Source organism: Stegodyphus dumicola, chromosome X1 (assembly GCF_044657685.1).
Source record: "Stegodyphus dumicola isolate Sdum_Otavi_A_Nest chromosome X1, ASM4465768v1".
Lineage (NCBI taxonomy): Eukaryota > Metazoa > Arthropoda > Arachnida > Araneae > Eresidae > Stegodyphus > Stegodyphus dumicola.
The window spans coordinates 73,691,313-73,714,550 of NC_140780.1; the positions used below are offsets into that span (position 1 = coordinate 73,691,313).

The following is a 23,238-nucleotide window of genomic DNA, read 5'->3' on the forward strand; positions in this document are numbered from 1 at the left end:
AGAGTATTTTCTTTTCTACCTAGGAGCAGTTACAATAGAAGTTATTATGTGACCAGGTGCTATTTCAAGGTTAATTCAACTACGTAAAAATTGCGATATAAAAGTCTTTAATTTTTAATTTCATGCTGTCTGAAATGAAAATTAATTTAATTGCTTTTGAAAATAATTCATTCGGATTGTTTGCTTCCTAGTGTGCTTCCTGCTGAATCGCTCTAGCCCAATGGCGAAGGCGAAATAGCACTTGCATGGAAGAAATGTTTCCGTTATGCAAATAGAGTCGTTTTTATGTACAGTCCCCGATCGAAGAAGATGTGCGGGGGTTTTGAGGGTTCCCTCTGCGAAGAAAAAGAATAGGATGGGCAAGAGCACGAAAATCGTGAGAGGTTCTTCATTATGCACAAGACAGGCTAATTAGTCGGGACGAAGAGCAGAAAGAGTAAAAAAAAAAAAAAAAAAAAAAAAAAATTAAAAATAAAACTAAAATATATATATATATATAAAAAAACAACCCTTAGCAACTAGAGGTAGCGCACTCCGCGTAAGACGAGCTCTTACTCGTCAAGACAAGACCCTTGCTGCAAAAATATTCATGAGAAGTAAACAGTAGGATATGACTCCTGTAATATCCCTACTTGATCCGGCTTCGCTTCACTTCGCTTCCAATTGGTGGTCGAAAACTGCTTCGAGCCAGTGGGATTTGTGGGGAGGTGGATATTTAGTTTTAAGTTGCATTGCAAACAAAAGGGGCACAAAAACGAAACCCTTATTATGGTAACTTCGAAATTATTTATCATACAACAATTCATATCACTGTCTTCCTGCTAAAAATTAATTCCAGTAATGAAACATATTTTTGCTGGCTTACTAAGCAAATGTGTATTAAATCGAGGACAGCATTACGAGAGAGTTTTCACTGGGGTAGTTTATGATGTTCGTATAAAAAAAAGAGCTCAAATTGGGGGAGGGATGTGAAGTTTCTTTTTATCTAATCGAATGAGATCTTTTATGTTAGCCCTGAGCCTACTTTCTCCGTAATCGTAACAGATGCCGTGATCACGAAATCACTTGCCTTGTATTATTTTTATTGAAAAAGAGAGAAACAACTCATTTTCTCCTTCCCCATGTACAGTAGTTATTGGGTCAGTATTTTGCTTAGTACCTCGTGTCCATTTTATTTTCCTTGTAAAAGGATTTGTGTTGCCTCTTTCTCTTTCCTTTCTGTATTTGCACCTTTTTTCTAATTTAAATGTCGCCTGAAGGAAATTTCAAGAAGCTCAACTATTTTCAGTTTTGCATTTTCCTAATACACATTTAAAATATGTATTAATGCTTAAAAGTAGGAAACTGTGGTACTTAAACTTTTCTGCTTACTCACTTCTATTACGATATAAGTTCTGCCTGTGTTAAAAGTTGATTTCTGATGAAATTCTTCCCATTGTATACTAACTATCTTCATTTTGATAGACTGTTATCTTGATAATATTTGCAACTGTCTCTGCCGATGTTAATTTTATGAGTAAAAGTTATAACATTGAGGTAGATTTAGATTAAGCAAGAGCATGTGGATCAGAAACTATAATGTTCAAAGCAACTATGCATTGTAAATTATTTCATTTGTGCGAGGATGTGACCGAAATGTGGGAGGAGACTGGTCCACACAACAGAATGTCAAATGTTTGACTTGGAGTAATTATAGCCATCATAACTTTTTATGAAATATAAAACTATAAAAGATTTCAGAACTCAAATTTTTCTCCACTCTTTTCATAATGTAGTTTACAATTTTCTGGGTACTCTTGTTTGTCATTGTCCTTGCGTTTAAGTCTTACTATAAACTTCACCGTCGGTGACTTTTCGAGTAACACCTAGAATTCTGAGCTTAGCAGAACGTCCACCTGCATGTAAGATAAAAAGAATTGCTCAGGTGAATAGAATATAAAAATAAAATCCTGTGAGTATAATGTCCATCCAACCAGAAAAGGATTTGGGCCATACGGAACTGATCTTCATAGTCCTGCCATAAGCCTCCCGTGCTTCTCCGTAAGTTAATGCCCAAACAGTTTTTATTTAGCTAGAATTTTTTATTGCTGGTGCGTTTTTCTGCTTTGATGGAAAAGGTTTGAAATATTCGATACCATTGCATTTCTGTGTGTAGTTCATTTTATTTATATACAAGGCGCTGTCGATGGGAGGGGTCTTCCGGGAGTCACCTTCCGAAATTTTAGACCACAAATTTTATAGTATATGTTCCATTGTTTTTATCAGTTCTTCCGGAAGCTACAAACGCTAGTGTAATTACATAGTTTACTGTTGTTGGATAGCTGAAGTTATTTCGTGTAACATTGGATTTAATAATAGGTCAAAATATTTGCAACTGGCAGATTTAGCTGTCTGTTTGTGGTGGTAGGAGGGGCAACTGAATGTGTTCTTTGATTTTTATGAGAAGGCGATTTGTACCGCATAATGCGTAATACGCCTTTCTTTGTTTTGATATTAACGAAATTGAGAATTCCAACATTGAATGAAAAATGCTTGTTCTACAAAAGTCTTGTAACTTCTCTTACCTTCTAATCGTTATTAAGGATCTGATTTTTTTTTCATTTTCTTAATTTATCCTGTACTCAGTCGTTTATTATTCGTCATCATATTTTAATTTACATCCAACATCGTCTGATTTATTGAGGCAAAACTTATGGGGACTATCAGTTTACGATGAGGGATGTTTTTGTGAAGAATTTTCTAAGGGGAACTTGCTAAATGATTCTCTCTTTCCTACAATATTTTAATTTAATAACATTTTAGTTTCTTCTGTATTGGTAGAAGTTGTATATTTTTTACTGATGTAAAGACTGCAAAAAAGATGTTCAAAGGGAATTTTTCCTGTGATAAAGCATTGAAAACTTGGATCCCAGGAAAGAGATTTCATCTCAAGGGACTTGTTTGTGTTCTGTTGATCACTATGCCGTGCATGTTTATCGATGGGTACCATGATAATAGTAAATGTTAAAGACAGGTGTATTTTATTACATAGAATCAGTGTTACCATTATCTGATAAATGTTTTAAGATTTCACAGAAAGTAACCCCAAACTGATAGGAATGTCTGGGAGAAAAACTACAGGAAAAGAACACGATACTGCAATAATCTCGTTACAGCCAATCGTACTGGAAACTGTTGTTCTTAAAATGTCTTTCACTGTGGTTCAAGGTGATTCAAATTAATTTTCTTACTATTTAATATGTATAGTACAAATATATAATATATATAGTACAAAGAAATAACGTATATATAGTACAAAGTGTAGTATGTAAAATGATACAAAGTGTAGTGTGTTAATATATATATAGTACAAAGAAATTTGCATGAGCTCCGTAAATCGATTTAAATGCATTCATAAAATGATAGCAGCATAATAATGGTTTTACAGATGGATATTTTTTCTGCAAGCGCAATCTTTCCTAATTAAAAGTTAGTTTTATATTGTTGTATATTTCCTTATTCTCATATAAACTGGATCCTTACAAACTGTCTTAAGGAGTGTTGGAACCCAAAAATCTTCAAAAAAGGGTGATTTCGGATTTTTGCATTTTCAAATTCTCTACACTTTTATCTTTCTAAAAATACTATTCTTTAATCTCCATGAAAACTGTAAAACTGTAAAAAACTTTAAAACTCTATAGAACTGTAAAAATCTAGTTTTAATTTGTCATCGAATGCTTTGATAGCTGAGGAATAAAACCTCATAAAAACGCATTTTACATACATAAAAACGCGTTTTACATCAAAACGCATAATACATAAAAACGCGTTTTTCTCCAAACGTGATTTTTCTATACTCGATGTTACTTTTCTCAGGGACTACTGCTAACAGGTATCTAAAATTGTTATGACTTATTTATTAGGTTTCCTAATATTTACTGAAATGAGCTTTTTGTGATAAGCTAAGAATTTTTTTTTTTTTTTTTTTTTTTTTTTTTTTGTGTGAGAAAAGTGATAGATTTTACTATGCCTAAAAAATATTCGGTAAATTACTCTAAACTTCAAAATGTTTCAAAAATTCAATTCAGTATAATCAGATAGGTATATTTTAATTACACAAAAAATTTCAAGCGTGTATCTACAGCAGATTTTGAGAAAAGGTACCTCGAAAAATGGCCAATTTAACATTGTCGGTATAGGGGTTTCTGATACCCGTTAAAAGTTATCTTTTACGTTTGTATTTGTTGTTACCTTTTAAATGGGTTCAAATAATTAGAAATGTATCCTTAAATAAGCTTTCACACGAGTAACTGTATCTTCAACATTTTAGCATGAAAGAAAATGATATATGGCTGTGAAGGCTTTATGGAGATCCGAAGAGTCTTCTCAGCCCTTTGAGACTGTTCACAGATTTCATCTGCTGTGCTTACATAGATCCACATAGATTCTTTTTCAGAAATTCTGACGACCTACAAACTACTATACAGAGCAATTCCATAAATACTGTTTATCATCTAGTTCCGAAATATGTTTGGCGGCAACGTACGAAAAAAGTCCTACGAAACATTTTGTGAAGAAAATGCACAAATATCATCTCAGAACTAATCTAACGACGACCTCTTGACGCATTTTGAGGCACTGCATCTCTTCGCAGTAGACGATCACTGTATCCAATGTCGCATGGTACTAGAATACGAATGCATAAATGTTTTCCTTTTTCATTTAGTATTAAAATGCTGCAGTTTTCCTTTGGCCAGAAAGATTTTTTTAATAAGATAACAATTTTATGACATTCCGTTACATAATTATTAGCCTTTTCTGGCTAGGCTAACTTGCGTTGCCACTTATAAAAGAAGAATTGTACTAGAAATTACGAAATGTGATTGCAAAGTAAATAGAATTATTCCACAAATTTAAAAAACGTTTTTAGTTATATCAAAGGAATTTGTCGCTTAAACAGTGCATTGTGCATTAGGAAACAGTGCATTAAGCATTAGGGAACAGTGAATTGTGCATTAGGGAACAGTGAGTTGTGCATTAGGCAATTTGCACCAGTTTAGTATTGTACATAATAGATTTCCTAAATTGTACGGCTTCGGGTGTAAGTACTGTAAACGACTGAACTTTTTGTAGACTGTTTACTAAATTTCGTGCTATGGGCCATAATCCAGGAGACAGTGGTCTGGTTATGTGTGACGTTGTACAGCTAAACGTCAAGTAGGAAAACGAACATTGACAGTACGTGAGCTCAGTGACAAGTATTACTAGCGATAGTTGCCAGACACCTTGAAGCTGTGGGTAGGTTTAAAATCTACTCTACTGGTCGTATATGTGCAATAAATAAGATTGCTGTTTGCTTTCCTTCCTGGTAGAGTAATTTTAATAGTCCGCAATGTAGATACCTGGGTTCCCTGCAGTCTCAGCGAACGGCATATGTGGGGCCTCCAAGCGTTCATTTCCTTTAAACGTCACCATTTCCTATGTCGGATCATTATGGTTGATAACAATGGACGCTTTGACAGCAGAAAGCGAACAGCGTAGTGACCATCAAAAAAGGATAACCATGAAAAAAAATGCCCCAGACCCGTATTTTACCCTCACAAACTTCTAACCTCTATGTAGTGGCGGACTTCTGAGACTGTGTTGAGTTATATCTTATTGAATGGCAGATGATGTGCTACGCCTTTGATCTGATCGAATATTACGAGAAATTATGTGACAAAGAAACATGATCGTCTGTCGTTTTGTACCCATACCCCTGCAAGATAAAATATTTAATAGAAACAAACAAAAAATCAAAGCCTGAATTGAATATGAGGTCCTTTCTCAGCGTACGTATTCACAGAATCTAGCACCCTCAGACTTTTACCTGTTTCGGTAAAAGAGCAAATGTTTCCCTAACCAGGATGCTAAAATTCTCTCAGTTAGCAATTTATTAGGACATTCTAATGCCAGCCTTTGCGAATGTGGCATTTTTTCAGTGAAAAAATAAAGCATAGTGCTTTGCTGCTGAAGACAGAAGTGTTCTGCGTAAAAGTATTTCTTCATGCATTAGCGTTGTTTTTATTTGTGTTGGAAAAAGCCGATAATTATGAAACAGTCCTGTAACATACACTCAATATGAGAGAAATATGTTTGCAGTTTATTACGTTTTAATGTTTGGAGCCGTTTTGAAATTCAATTTTTAGCCCCCTGAAACAGCAGTAGCTATGAATACCGATTGGTAGCTAGCAGCTTACCTTTTTTACATGAATATTTGCTTATTTGACATAGCATTCTGTCGCCTGAAATTAGTTATAGGTATTTTTTTTTCTATTTCAGCGCTTTTAATCATTGTTGTATTTCTTTTTCTCCTTTTGACAGTGCTATTGTACTCCTTTTGAGGCGTATTTCTGCAAAGGTGCTGTTTATTTGCATTTGCCTGGCTACTGTGCACATACACAAATATCTGTGAATAAAAATAATTTAATTATGATGACTTTAGCGTATTCACACAATTCTGACCAGGTAAAATAAAATTACTCTCCCTCTTTCCCGAAGTTAACGTCTGCCGTGAATAGTATGTCACATTTATAAAAGATAATTACACACCATTATTTTTCAAATATCGAACTTCAAGCAGAAATTTTACTTATTCAATTTTTGCGCAAACATAGTTCAAATCTTTCTTTTCTTTCACGTTTATTATTATTTTTGTTGCAAAAAGTATTCTTTTCACAGCTGAACTGTCCGCCTAGGTCAAACAACAATTGCAAGGTTTGATTTAAATGCTCTAGTTGTGTTCTGTTAACGTTAAAAGTAATTTTTTTCCCCTTGCCGGTACTTTTCGTTTTTCTTACATTTTTAACAACGCGATGTTCTGGAAGATTCTCATTTATTGGTTACAGCGTTAACAAACTAACCTTCTTGTGCAAATCACGGATTTTCAAGTGTCATTGCTCTTAAGTTAGTAACAGTAGATAAAAATAAAGAGAATATTTTCTGTTTCTAATTTCGTCTTACATTTAACGTACTGATCAGTGTTATATATATATTAACGTGAAAAACAATTGTAATTATTAAAATGTTTCTCTTTTTAAAAATATTCATTGTATTTGTATTTTGCATACTTATTGCGTTAATTGCAATATCCATTTCGACTGCTTCCTGATCCATTTGGACGATTTTTTTTTTTTTTCTTGTCGTATCTTACAAGGTACCTTGCAATATATGTATTATATTGTATGGTTACTCTATTTTGCTGTTTTCTCCCCTTTAACTTCGCTGTTGAGACTTCAGAAGAGAAGTTTGAGAAATTTCAATTTTATTTCTTTGCATTTATTAGTTACCGTTTACAAGAATGAAATATCATTTTTAATAAGTAGTTGATTAGGTGTTTGATTATAGTTAATGTCTCAAAAGCTGCTGCTGTTTTGCAAGCGTGTGATTTTATAGGATTTTCTTAGTTAAAATACATCGTGTTTACGTTATTCATTGCATTTCAGCTGTGTCAGCTTCCTTTTCAGAATTTCCTTTATTTGTTGTAAGAAATCTGAATGTTAAAATGCTACGTGATGAATATTTTAAAAGAATTCCGTAATTTCGCATCCCGTAAATATATTTTTAAGGTGATTTGTGTGTAGGCTATTATGCAGGATAAGTCTACTAAGAAGATTAAAATTTTGCACAACAGCTTTTACAAATTCTACGAAGTAAGTTAAAGAAAAGGACGCCTCCAAAGCAACATTAACTTTAACCACATGTAATGAATACATATATTTTCCCTAATTTGGTAGATTTTGTTTCCAAATTCATTGCTTTCATATTCCATCCGCAAATATGAATGCAGAAATTTAGTAGATCCAGTTGATGATGATGAGACGCCTCAAAATTTCGGTGCAAAATTTTAAAAAGTTAGTGCGTATAGTTTGTCAGCAGACTTTTTTTTTTTTTTTTTGTATTATGACAATATTCTTTCAGAAACGTATACCTTAAGCATTTAACTTCTTTCAAAACTAATTTGTATGTTAATATAAAAACTCACAGGTTACAATTCGTCTGATAGTCTTGGCAAAATACAAAAAAATTAACCAAATATCTGGAATAAAATCATATTCATTTAATTTTGCCCATCACGTCGACAAAAATGATATACAAATACACATGCTGCTAGTAGGTCTTATGAAAGTGTTTAAAAAAGTAAGTTTCAGTTCTATTCGATCTATTTTGTTTGAGTATATATTAGAAACACGAGTGTGTGAATCTGGAAAAACATAAATATGTGAAACTTAACAATGCAAAACACCGATATGTGAAGTTTAAGAAGGCAAATAAAATAATCCGCACACTTTACTTATGTTTAATCTTGTAGCACTTTTAAGGTCTCAAAATGTTTGCATTTCGAAAACACGATCTGTAATAGGTCACGTTTTCTAGTGCTTCCGTAATTACCTGAAATTGGCTTTGCCGACGAGGAGAAAACGTAGAGTGCAAATAATGGCGCTCTGTGAGAAGGAATCAAATGTGTTTGGATTTTTTTTATTTAGCTAGTTATTTGTTCCTTGCTTAGTTAAGAATTTAAACTTAAAGAATGTGAGTTAATCTAATAAATCTATAATGATTTCTTTCCCTTTTCTCACATTTTTTTTTTTTTTAAATTTGTTTATAAAACAGCCGGTATAATCTGAAATTAGCGCATGGATTTTAGTCTCTAATTAAATTTTTGCTGTCGTGGTGGACAAGATTAATTGAACATGAGTTTATTCTTGATATCTGATTAACGTTCTGATGGGTATGAAGAGCTTTTATGCATTTCATTAAGACTAGCAACTGAATTCGAGTTCGCGAATTTTTATGCTAAAATACAAATTAATTTTGAAAGAATTTAAAAGCTGAATAAATGACCTGCAAGAATATTATTATAATGGAGAAAAATGGTGATAAACCTCGAACATTAATTTTTGGATTCCTTCTGTAAAATTTAGCTGTAGAGACATTAGGTATTTTTTGGAAGCAGGCAAGATGAAAAATTAGCAACGCCTTCCCCGGGAATCGAACCGCTGACCTCTGGAATACGCGTCCAGCATGCAGACCACTACACCACGAAGGCACACTTAGAAGGCGAGAGAAATACTTATATACTCCCCCTTTTAAAGGACTTGCATCCCGAGGGCACGCTCAGAGAAATCCAGTAATTGATATAACTTTATGCTCTAGTTAAGATATGAATAATTTTAATGATTTGAAATAGATTAAATTTATGCAAAAATAATCCGTAGCGCGATTTAAAGAATAAATTTCCAAACCCACCAATTAAAATAGGTATAATTATAAAAAATTATTGCAGATGCACTAGGAGTTTGTAGAGACATTAGGTATTTCTTGGAAGCAGGAGAGATGAAAAATTTGCTACGCCTTCGCCGGGAATCGAACCTTGTACCTCTCAATTACGCGCTGAGCGTGCAGACCACTAGACCACCAAGGCTCGCGAAGAAGGCAGGAGAAATACCTTATATAGCACCGAAAATTTTGAGGTGTCTAACTACCATCAGTTGGATTTCCTAAATGTCTGCATTCCAAAGGCCTCTGTTATAGAAGTTGTACTCGTACACTATAACTCCTTTGTTATGAAACTAGCTCAGACCATCACCGTTATCAAGCCGGGGGAAAAAACCACAAATATTTAGGGTTTCTGTTCCCTTCACTACTACTCAATTTCGCTGATAAATGGCATTAGATTACGGAAAGTGTGGGTATTTCGGAAAGAATAAAGTTGACTGAGAACTATAAGTCATGAGACAAAAATATTTCTCATCATATGCCCTAAAAGTTTTGGGATTATAAAAAGCTGACGCTGTATTTCATACTTAGTCTAGAAGCTACATTTTTGTTTTCTGAAATAGTCATTTTTATTGTAATGACATGGATACGATGGGATTATCTCTTGTTATTTAAGCAACTGATTAGAAGGTATTTTGGAAAACTGCATGTTAAACATCACTTTGGAACTGAAAATTCTTTTTATGTAATATAAAACTTTTATATGGAGGCTATATAATTCGTATGTGACTTTTCTGTACGTTAATAACGTTCCATTTGTGTTTAAATTTGAGTGCTTTTTTTTTTTTTTTTTTTGTTTTTTTTTTTTGTTTGTTTAAATCTCTGTTGTTTTGTATCAGGCCTTTTCCGCCCTGGTGAAGAAGACGGACGTGGAAGCCCTCCATCAGAATGTGGCGACTCTGACAGAGAATATGCTGCCAAATCTGCTGAGCTGGTGAGCCAAGATGTGTGTCAGCTAAAGAAAATGTATCAGGTGAGGCAAAACAAATGTTGCAAACTTGCTTATGCTTAAGTAGTTTTAAAATAACTTAGGTAAGCCCAAGTTTAAAATAACGACTTAAACTGTAAAATTTTAAATAAGCAATTGGAAACTTTTGTGACAAAATTAAAAATAAAGGAATTTTTCCTATTTTATCCAAGCTAACAGTGTTTACCTGCATGAAACTTATAATAATCTCCAAGGGCTGTGGGAGTAACTCCACCAAGCTGTAGTGTCTGGAGGTATTTTGTCTTATACTTCTTCCAGGAGAGGTTTCAAACTATTTTGGTTCCTTTTTAAAATATTCATATATATATACGAGTATATATATATATGTTTCATGTGCATACCATAAATGTTTTATGATATTTATATCTGGGCTTGAGGAGTGGTGTGCATTTAACAAAGCTAAAAACTATACCGTAATTTTAAATTATGAATCTCACGCTTCGATTTGTTATCTTCTTGGAATCTGAAGCTTCTGCATAAGCCTAAATTAGTAATAATGTCTTTGAGGATTTTTTTAAAGTATAGTTAAAGTGTGTAAACGGAAACATTTATGTTACCATGCATGCATGTGATTGCAATCATATAGCTCCATTCCATTACGTATCTGCCTCCATGTCTGACAGTTAGAATTATATGGTTCTGTTAAGACTTGCGTTCGGTTTCCTTGAAACAAGAAAATCGTCACCGCCACCAAAAATATTAAATTTGATGTAGATTACACGAGCTGTAGGCTTTAATATGTGTGTCTTAGTAGACTTGCGTTCGGTTTCCTTGAAACAAGAAAATCGTCACCGCCACCAAAAATATTAAATTTGATGTAGATTACACGAGCTGTAGGCTTTAATATGTATGTCTTAGTAAGTTTTAAAACGTACGCATTTATTTTGTAGTCTGATGAAGAGTTTTTTCCAAGCTATCGCCTAGCTGTTATAGCCAATTTTTTGAACAATATCGGTACAATTTGAGTTGGAAAAAACTTAGGTATGGCTATAGAGGTTCCTTAGTATGGTTTACCGCACATATTTTTGATTTCAACTGTATTTCTTTGATGATTTTTTTTATTTTACAGCTGCGTTGATAATGTCATGCTTCCAATTCCTATTCTACCTTTAATGTCAATTAGGCAATACCTTTTGCATCTTTCAGTTATTTTTTTAATAAAAATATCTATTTGTCTTGTAATATTAACGATTTTAAGAGAAGTCTTTTATATCAGTCTGGTTTTTTCTCAACGTCTTATTCCTTCTTAAGAATACCGAGAGTGATGCTTTACCCCCCCCCCGTGTTCTAGTAATTTTTATCTTGAGTTTTAAATCGTAGTGTGATTTATCATACTTTTTCTGTGGTATAGTTAGTCTCAGTTTTTATTAACATTAAAATTTGCCTGAATACTTCAGCAGGTCTTCAGAAATGACATGCGAATTATTATTTATATTTGTTTTTACAAACACTTGAAGAAATATCTGTATTTATGCTTAATTACTATTTTTTTATTTTATATCTATTGCTTTCTATCTACCAAATTAAGCGTAACATTTTGTACGTAAATACGAGCATCCTTAATTTTTGAAATCTCTGTATACAACTTTTGTTAGAAGGTTTATGTTTAAATACTAAATTCATTTTGAACTTGTTAGTATCCGTATGAAATTTTTTGTTCTGCGTACGCAGAAAAAAATTTAAATATCCGCCTCTCACATGTTTACTGCCAACATTATTAGCCTAAATGGGCGTTAGCCTGGAAAGGCTATTAGTTTCAAACCGGCATTTTGCGTCGAATGCCTGAATCAATTCTCAAATTGTTGCCACCAAATATTATCGCCCTGTATTATGTTTAAAGAAACTAAATAATGAAGAATCTACTTAAATGTATGTGTGTTTCTCGCACTATGAAAAAACAACAGTACCTAGAATCATCAATTTTTGAATAACATAGTCCTCCACGCATCTGGAATTTGTTTTATGGTCTGTCTCGTATTTTATAAAAATTTAACGAATTTTGGATTAAAAAACTCAACAATTCAAAGCGAGCAGTGGCAAAACTGTAGGGAATAAAATATTATCATCTCCAGTGCACGAGACTGTCTATCAGAAATTCTAAAGATATGCTGTTTTTAAATATTTTAGCACAATGTGGCGTTAGCCTAAATGCTCTCGAAACGTGCATGTGTCTTTAAATGAAAAAAACCCTCTTTTGTGCGTAATATGATAACATTTTCTGTTATTATACCGCACTTCCCTTTCTTTAATCTTAATGAAAATTATATATCTATTACATAATAATAATTGTAAAGTTGATGAGATTTTGCGAACAGTTCTTTTCTATTATTTAGGTAGTTATAAATGAAAACTGTTTGCTTATTATTGGTAGCCAAAACTTTCATAAATTTGCAACAAATGAAAGTGAGCCAATGCGAATATATGACAAACAGAGTACTTTATTTAAAGGTAGTCTCCATGAACATTGAGACATTTATCCCATTGACAAATGAGCCGCGTGATACCCGTCTCATAAAACTCATTGGGCTGTCGATTCAAAAAGTCTGTAACCGACTCCTTCACGGCGTCGTCCGACACGAATCTGGTACCCTTGAGATGTTTTTTCAGTTTCCCGAAAATGTGAAAGTCGCATGGCGACAAATCTGGGCTGTATGGAGGATGTTGCAGCGTGTCCCACTTGAACTTTGCCAGTTGTGTCTTAACCACATCAGCGACGTGGGGACGAGCATTGTCGTGTAGCAAGATCACACCATTCGTCAATCTTCCAGGTCGTTTGTTCTTGATTGCGACACGCAGCCGATCCAGCGTTGCACAATATCGCGAACTATTGATAGTCTCTCCACGTTTAGCAAATTCAATCAGTAATGGCCCCTGACGATCGAAAAGAAAAGTCAATAGCACCTTTCCCGAGGAAATGACAGCCTTTGCTTTCTTCGGGGGTGGTGAATTCAAATGTTTCCACTGTAAGCTTTGCCGGCGTGTTTCAGGTTCGTAGTGGTGGCACCATGATTCGTCTCCGGTCATAATTGCAGACAAGAAGTCGTCACCCTCATTCTGATACCGAATGAGATGAGTCAAAGCAGCGCCGAACCTCTCCGTCTTCTGGCGGTTGTTCAAAATCTTGGGCATCCATTGAGCACACAAAAGCCGATAACCGAGATGATCATGAATTATGGTGTGAACCGAACCGTGACTGATGTTCACACGCTCTGCCAGTTCATCGATGCTTATCCTCCGTTCTTGTCTAATCAGCTCATCAACCTGTGCAATTGTGTCGGGGGTGATTGCAAGGTGGCTTTGGCCCAGTCTTGGATCGTCTTTGCAACTTTCACGTCCTTCTCTGAACCGTTTGCTCCAACGCTTCACAGTGGCCAATGCGATGCAATGTTCACCGTACACAGCAGTCATACGGCGACTAATTTCATGTTGTGAAACACCTTCAGCTGTCAAAAACCTGACCACAGCACGCTGTTCCTCTTTTGGAGCGTCCATTATGTCACGCTACCGTCTTCAACCCAGTGTAAGAGCGCCTTAAAGAAGTTTAACATCACACTTTCGCGCCTGGACCGAACCATTCTTGCTGAGGAGGGGTTGGCTCACTTTCATTTGACTCGCCCTTATATGTCCATCTGCTAATCATAAAGTAGGATCTATTTTCGTTTCTAAATTTAAAATTATAAACTCTTTGCGAAGCATTTAATAAACATTAGACTGCAAGAACCTTTAAAGTATTCCATCGTGTGATATATAAATATACAGTGTAAAATATACAATAAATATACAATGTAAAATGTTAATGTAAGCAATCAATTTTCGCTTGTGGACAGCATTTCTTCTCTGACATATAAATATTTTTATCCTGTTAAATCTTATAAGAACTTCCCAATTTGATTTTTAGCGGAGTTCTCTCTGGCTCGTTAACACATTTAGGGATGCTTAGATAATATTTTTGCACGTAAAATTTAAATAGAAGTGCTTTAAAAAATAAAATAAGGTCATTAAAGCTATTTTAAACCATGCAATGCATTCAACATATCAGAAATATATAATTTCAATAAACATTCAAGTTTTAATATTGAAGAAAACGCATTGTATAAAATATAACTGAAATTCTGAATCTCACACATCCTTATTTTCCTCCTTTGGAAAATTCTTTTAAATTTGGCGTAATATTTAAAGCATCACACCGCTTAGCCTGAAAAACATTTTGCCGACATCTCTATAATTAATTTCGATAAATCATTGTACTCCAGAATTTATGCAATAAAATTTCTCAGAACTGACAATTTAGCATGCAGTCTATCTGATTTACATATTCCGACTGCATTGCCTCCTACGATTAAGGATTAGCAATTCATATGTTTCTATCCTAAGTTCTTCTGAACACGTGTTCAAACGTTGCCTTGCTTAAATATAATAGGTAACTTGCTTAAATATAATAGGTGATTCTATTTCAGTGTAAAGAAAGGGATTAATTCCAGTTTAAAGAAATGGATTAATTCTTACCAAAAACCAAACAGAGTTGAATCCAAATTATCTTTTTTCTAATAATTAATATGGATAGAAGGACTGAATATATTATTATTTGAAATCGTGGCAATATAAATAGACTGTTCTGAATGGCGATGCATCTTCTACTGCAATTATTAGATGAGAATTTTGGGAAACAAAATTTTGGGATACAAAATAAATGTCTAAAAAAATTCAATTATACAAATAAAATATTTATATCAAGTCTCAGCCCCTTTTCAGATATTACTGCGGAAAACCATGTCAAATGTTACGGAATCTTAGGGTTCCACCAAAGGTTATTTGAAAAGCATTATTCTTATTTAAAGATGCCCAAAGTTCATAACAAAATGGAGCTTATAATGTGCGATTACACGTGATAAAGATTAGCATTGAAGAAGATTATTAGAAGGCAAACTGCTACGCAATTCGTTGTGGGAACTTAAAAGAAATGTCAGTATCTCGCTCATGTGTTTTATTTATGTCTTGCAGCCATTGATAAGAGTATTTTAAATCATCCTGACCAAACCGCATGTTTGGTTCCTCCGCTAAGACTTTCGTCACCAGGATAACTGAGAACTGTGAGAATGGGCTGCAAAACATATGCGTTGGCAGCAGAGTTTGTTCATGTTTTTCTTTGCTTGTCCCCCCATTTATTTCCCTGCTCATTTTTTCGGCTCCTCTGGCGAGCTATAAATTGAATCGCAGTTCTCTTGAGAAACATTTGTCTCGTCTTCTAACAGGAGTCCCATTCAGGACTCCTTTGACAAGCTGAATATCATCGTTTCGCATTAAAAATGAGGCTTGGGTTTCTCACTTCAAAATAATTAATACGAATCTGGAAGTTGCCATGGCTGGTAAGAGGATGCGCGATGAGTTTCTGCTAATCCCCCTTGCATTTAGGGAGAAAATGCAGAAACTGAGACTAAAGAGTTAAAAAAAGTATTAGTTTCTATCAATCAGACATGTTTTCCGTATCATTCTTCATTGATGTTATCTCTCTCGTTAATTCATAAAGTTTCTTTTAAGCATAATAATAAATGCTTTTAGCGACAGCTAATTTGTATTTGATTATTATTAACATTAAATTTTATTTCATAAATCAGTTATTTTGTATATATAAGAAAGAAGAAACGTACCAACTTAAAATAGCATTTTAGTTCCAGTTTCACTTGAAAAATTCTCAATTGTGTATATTCTTATTAAATAATCTAATTCAGTTTTAACCAAATGATACGAACCAGAATAACCCATTTTTGGAAAATGAAATTTTAAGAAAATAGTCGTTTTCGGGAAGATGAACTTGAAAAACGCTGATAGAATTTAAGATCCATGGGTAAATCTGTTAATAGTTATTAAAGTTATAAAGCATTTTCTTCCTCCTACCAGCATGCCTTCGTGGTGAAACGGTAGCACACTTCAGAATAAAAATAAAAATTATTCAATGATCAGAATTTACATCATTACGCGTATATGCAGTTGAACTCCAAATATCTGAACCAATGAAGTCATCCCATCCGGATAACAGAGTTGCTTAATTTTAATTTATTTTATAACTGAGTTGCTTAATTTTAATTCATTTTATAAATGAGTTGATTAATTTTAATTTATTTTTACTCGTTAAATTTGTTTTATTGTCATGCAATTGAGAGAATTTTAATTTCCGTTTACAGTATTTTACTTCAACTAAAATTATATAGTTAAAAAAAAAGTATTTTTATTTCCGCAAAACAAAATATGAAACACACTTTTTGGATAAAATAAATAATGAAATTATACTTGCCTAAACAGACAGTCTGTATCTATTTCAGTTAAAATAAAATGATGGAATTAACTTTTATTTGCATAGAGAGAGAGATCGTACCTAATTATATAATCTTATATTTTAGTGCACCAAATAATTTTTTATTTGCGGAATTCAAAATGGGTGAACTTTTTCTCTTCAACTAAAATTAAAATAATGTATGATTTTTCAGTGACGTAAAATAACAAATTAACGCTATGATGGCAATTATTAACTATTTGCCCTAACATTTTTCTTGACATTCATGTAAATAAGTTAGAAGGATCATATGTTTCGCTGCTGAATCTGCGGAGCGTATTTTATGTGAATTAATTTTAGAGCTCTTTAAAAGTATGTATGATGTTATCATTTTCTGTTATTTAAATCAACAGAAATGAATGAAATAACAAGTTTAATTTTTCTTCACATAGAAAGAAAGAAAATAATCTGCATAAGTGAAGCTCTAGTTATCTGGAGTCCGGTTGATAGTATAACCTAAAAATTATTGAAAACATGCTTTCAGTACTACCTTAGCTGTAGTTTGAAAAAAGATATAATTGTTTTATGATAGTATGTTCGCTTAAGCAAAAAATGAAAAGTCGAAGAAGTAGCAGAAGTTTTTAACGTCAAAACCAGTCAAAGGCACAAAACTTCTTGACCTTTAAAACATTTCTTAGATGAGTGTAATATAGCACGACGTGTGCCTAATAATCAGTGCAGGAATATATTTCTCTAGAATTTCATTTTGATGCAACTTATTTATTTTATTGAGGGCCGAGAGTTCAGGCCATGTATAAACACTTGAAATTTCTGATAAAACAGAATTACCCTTTTAACTGTAATTTAAATGTATATTTGCGTTGTTTCTGGTTTATATGTTCTTTATTCACAATTTATTATTTCAGTGCCTTTAATTATTCTTACTTCTATTTGCATGATGCGTATAAATTATATCTATTAAATATGGGAACTTCAGTTTGCTTGATAATTAAATTTTCATTTTACTAATAATTAACGTTTTATTAACTAATCTGCGAATGAAAGATATGTTATTCAGGTGTATTTTAAACTATGCTTTTGGAAAATGTTTTCTGTGTATGTATATGTACCTGGCATATAATCATTTAGGATTTTTTCGGAACATTTGATATGTGCACTAAAGCCACAATCTAAAATATACATTAAAAAGTATGCATTTTGTGCTTAAGTTTTTAAATCCAGGTATTTCATGTATTTAGAAAATGTAACCTTGCCTTTTCTTTTAACTCCCTGAGCTGTGAAGCCCCTCATGAAATTTTCACTAAAATCACACCAAGACAGTCCTATAAGGTTGTTTGTCTTTATAATAATCATCATAATAATAATAATAAAGTCTGAAAGTTTTCAGATTTTATATTACACCCACGGGGCGTTTTTGTAACGCTTCGTGTGTTACATTTATTTATTAAATAACATGTTCTTCACACTTAAACCATACAATTCAATTAAACAGCACTGTCACAAAATATTTAAAAGAGTATATCGTTAGAATTTCCGATACAGTCTCGCGCGTTGAAGATAAAAATATTTTTTTTTCGCACAGTGTTGCTATTGCTCGCTTTGAAATCGTTGAGTTTCTTCATCAAAAACCCATAAATGCTTTACTAAATATGAAATAGATAATAAAACAAATTCCAAATTTGGGCTTCCAGATGCCCATAAAAGTATATAAAAGTGTATAAAGTTTTACCATTTTTTTAAATTATTTTTATTAAAAACTTTTTATTTTGTATTAATATATTCTCATTTAGTTAACTTTTATTTTAAAATATTTCTTTTAAATTTTATTTTGTTTAATTAGTTTTGTTTTCATCCAGATGTAATTCAAAGTCAGGGCTCCACTGATTCGAGTATTATTTGATATTATGTGATTTTTTGGCATTAATTTATTTTTATTTTAGTATTGATTTAAAAGTTTTTGGAATGTGTATATATATATATATATATATATTAAATTATCTTGTATTGTCCTGTAAGTATACCGCTATAAAAGGATAATAATTCTATTTTATTTATGTCTTTCTTGATTATTTAATTAAACAAAGCATTTTGCTCAATTAATGATAATTATTAATTATTTTTTTCAAAATCTCGCTTTCTCTCTCTCTCTCCATATATATATATATATATTGATGCGTTGCATTTCTAATTATTCTGTTTACATGGTTCTGAAATCATGTTATAATGTAGTGAATAATTAAAAGAATAAATTTTATGAAAATAATACATGAATGTATTAGTTAGATATTTTTACTGATTTATCTAAATTCTGTGTTTAGCTTACGCCGCCGTTATTCAAAATGGAATCTCTTTCAAGTCATTTCACATGGTAACGATGCTAGCATTGAATACTGCAGAAAAATAAGCGATTGAATTTTTTCTTTTTATGAGTGTTAGTTACTATGGAATAATTAACGCCCAGAGGACTTTTCAGTCTGAATGGTAGTGAGAATAAAAACTGGAAAAAGAATTTCTTTGTTTGAATTCCTCATCTCTTTCGTATTATTACTCTCACCTCCATTTCGCTCAGATGCAAGCTGTTGAAACTTGTGTGACGCCTCCGAAAAAGGTTCCTGGTTTCAAAGGGTTGCTGTAATGTATTTAAAGTGCTCCCCTCATTAGCCAAGGCCGAATGAAGTAGAAAAAACTATCAATAAGGCCCGTGTGAAAAAGAAAGACGACGTTTATCTTTAGGGAAGCGTGCGACGAATTTTAAATGTTATTAGCTCTTCAGGATGACAACAAAGCACCCGTAAGCGCAGTTATAACTTAATTTTCCATCTCCTTGTTTTTCTTTCTTTCTTTTTTTTTTTTTTTTTTTTTTTTTTTTTTTTTGTTTTGTTCTATTTTTACCATAATGATTACCTTGCTCTTGGGCTGGTTTTGTCTTTGTTTTCTCGGAGAAAAACCGCCGAGTACGTTTGAATTTGTTGCGTTATTGTAATCCGACTGAACAGGGAAGGGGGGGGAGCAATGTAAAAATTAGATTACGTATATGAGGGCGTGTTTGAAGAAATCAGGTATTGGTTGAATAATTGTCAAAAAAAATATTATAAACCGAATAAAAAGAATTGAATTTATAATTAAACCTAGAAATATGGAAAAAAAAAGTTTTGTAGTTAAAGAGATAAATACGTCACTAGTTGGTTTTGGATTAAATAAACAATGTCACGGTGAATATTACTAAAGCAGAAAGCGAGACGAGAAAGCAAATCTTTTTTTCAATCGCTATGTTTTTGCTTAGAATGTACCTGGCTAAATTTGGCTTGCATAGGAAACAAAATGATAACAGGTAATATGCCACTTACGAGGGGACTATAGAAGCCATTTGAAACTCCTATTAATGGAGAACTACTTTTATAAGAGATTATTCCATTTAACTTTACATTATACTATCGATCTACTTTTTCTTGATACGGTATGGTATTTTTAACTGTGGCAAATCACTCGAGATCTATCTGCTTAAGGAAAGGGATGCCTTCGTGGAAGACTTTCTAAGGGAAAGTGGCTCATATATACGTTACATATGGGCTACTTTTTCTTGAAGACGGTGTCATATGTAACGTTATAAAAGTAATAAAAAGTCTTATTCATGAAACAGTTTTAATATGTAAATTAGTAATAAGCAAATGACATTTTGCACATGCGAATGGATGTCTTTGTGGAAGCTTCACTAAGGCAAGTTGATCCGTATTTTCATTGAACTTGAGGAAACCACGAAAGCCTCACATAGTCAATCCGTTCAAATACTTGCAACAGAACCTGAGGGAAACTACGAGTGTTTCGCAGCTTTAGCCATTAAACATGAAGTTATTAATTTATTGAAGCTAAAAATATGTATTTGATAAATAGAAATATTTCTTCATTAATAATTCAATGTTTTTTTTTTCCAAAATGTATTTAAAAATAGTAAAAGACAGGCCTGTATTCTTATAAGAAAAGGCGTCAGTATTAAATAATACTCTGAGATTTTTAATGCCAACTGTTTTTTGAATATTAATGCCTAAAATGTTCTTAAGTGAAAAATTTGTTTTAATCTGATGATTAACTTATAACACCATGACGAAAAATGCACAATCATCGGAAACTGAATAATCTCGTGTCAGTGTACTGTGTGGTGCTTTCACTGCAGTTAAAGTCCTGTGCTTAATTCTAAAGAGATTAAACAGGGTTATAGTCTCCAAAACGTTAGCTCGCCTTTAAATCATTGCATCGTCTAGACGTTGTAAAGCATCTTTGGCGCGAACGATACAGTGTTGTTTATTACAACTGTTCAATGAGTTCTTTCGTCATTTTTTACCCGATTGTTCTTTTAATCATTTCAGATCTATGGATTAGATCCCGGAGTCTACAGACATTTATTGCATCAGACTATTCTGTCTACTTCCGGTGGGATCACGATGCAGTTATTTTAGATTATTTGATTATTTTGAATTATTTTAGATGTCAGGCCATTTCTTAGATGTGCAGTAAGACAATAAGAAGTGTCTCGTCACTGCTATAATCAGTCTAATATGAGAAGATGAATTCAGTACTTCCGTGAGATATTCTGCTTAATATAAGGATTCGCTTCTGTTGACGCAACTTTTTTTTAATTCTTTATTATTAAACATCATTTTATTCCCGCATACGCCACATAACATTCAGCAGCAAAATCACAATTTAAAAAAAAAAAAAAAAAAAAAAAAAAAAACATTATATGTGTATAAATTTTGATAGAGAGTTATGTGTTACAATACAGCATACAGCATTTTATAGCTGAGAATGGCCTATTATTCTCAAACCTCACTTTTGTTACCCATTTCACTTTTCAGCAGAATACACCACCGGCTTTACTAGCCGCTGGAATACACCACCGGCTTTACTAGCCGCTGGTGTATCACTAGCTTCACTAGCTGCTGGTGTATTCCGCCGCCTAAACTAGTTACTAAAGGACTATATATATATATATATATATAATACGTTTAATAAATCCAGATAAAGTAATTTCATGGGCTCAGCCGGTAAGTAATCAGAAAGATTAAAAATTTGCTTTTACTGCTTGCATATCGCTTAGTTTGTGAACCAATAACAGGCAAATTAAATTTAAAAGAAAGAAGAAATGTATTACTCTTCGCCAAACGGCAACAAACTAGCGCGTGGAAGTTAAAAATATTTTATATTGTATTTCTTTAGAATTCCCTTTAAAGTATTAAATGTTACCACACTTTTTTTATATTCGCTATATTATTTCTTTAAAAATAATGTAAGTCGATAACATTTGGCGGCAACTACCTTTTATCATGCAATTTTTTTTTATATTTGGTGTGTTACTTCTTTAAAAATGGTGATACCATTTGGTGACAACATATGAAAAGTAATATGAACACAAAAGTGATACGCACAAAAAAGGGAAGTCTGAGACTAATAGCACATCTTGTGCTAGTAAATACGCACAAAAAAAGGGAGGTCTGAGACTAATAACACATCTGGTGCTAGTAAAATAGGCAGCTTTTTTATAAGACTGTGTTACCTTTAGAAATATAGGGTAATTTTGTGTGTTGTTCTTCAGATCTTCTTTAGTATAACTCTCGGGGTTAAATGTTATAAATGTATAATCTGATTATATAGTTTTAATGGAAGTAAATATATAAATATACTTAATAAGATAATCAGAATTATAGACTGGCCTCATATAAGAAATAGATATCTGGGAGGGGGGAAGTAAAAACGTGCTAACGCAATAACTGAAATAAGTTTTAAAGAAACAGAGAAAGGGGGTACTGGTGTGTCGCAAAATACAACGATAATTCAATGGTAATTATTACCATTAAACTGACGTTTATAAGTATGGTTTAATAGATTCAGTGTTTGTTAACTCAATGAAACTGCAAATTGTCAGTTTATCATATATTATCAATATTTATAAAGCATTCCGTTTTCTGAATTATACTAGATTTTATTTTGCGGAGTTGCTTATGTACACTGCGAAAAAAAAAAAAAAAAAAAAAAAAAAGAGGGCAGTTTTTTTATAGCCCGTTCTACTGGGCCGAATGACGAAATTCAACTTGCGTTTTTTATGTCTCGAAAGCGTGAATTAGGATATGTATTAGATTTCTATATAGCGTGGTTCTAATACAGGTATTTTGACACAAAATCGTACTTTTTCTGAAATAACATGCCAATGCTTTTCCATATTTCAATTCTACGACTCAAATTACGTCAAACTATAAAGTTTTGTAAAAATCGCACGAGTAGTTTTTAAAAAATTGGCTCTCAAAATTTTAGCTCCTCAATGTTAATTGAGTTTGGTATCTTTATTAATTTCTCTTTTTTTTATTAAACTTATTTGATTCTTCCTTTCACATTTTGAAATTTAGGTTCATTCCAAATAAAATTCACCCATTTTTTTATGATTTATTTTTGAAATTTGTATTTTTAAATAATTTTTATAAATTTTTCAAAAACATTTTGAATTATAATCTATAAAAACTTTACCGTCATCTTAAACTAGATGTATTTCTAAGCATACCTGCAAAAAATTACAGTTTTTTTATTCAAAATTTCTGAAGATATACGTGAGTTTATATATTGGCCCGTTTTGAAATTTGGCATATTTGTTGAAAGCGATAAAATATCAGAT

General features: G+C 32.6%; 1 protein-coding gene across 2 annotated transcripts in view; it reads left to right on the plus strand.

Moving 5' to 3' along the window:
• LOC118183190 (uncharacterized) overlaps window positions 1–23,238 on the plus strand; it is an 841,429-nt gene that overhangs the window by 322,453 nt on the left and 495,738 nt on the right. For both annotated transcript variants that reach the window (XM_085808383.1, XM_085808384.1), the window contains one exon: window positions 10,137–10,270. In XM_085808383.1, coding sequence (XP_085664509.1) covers window positions 10,137–10,270 — 134 coding nt within the window. The remainder of the gene's footprint in view (window positions 1–10,136; window positions 10,271–23,238) is intronic.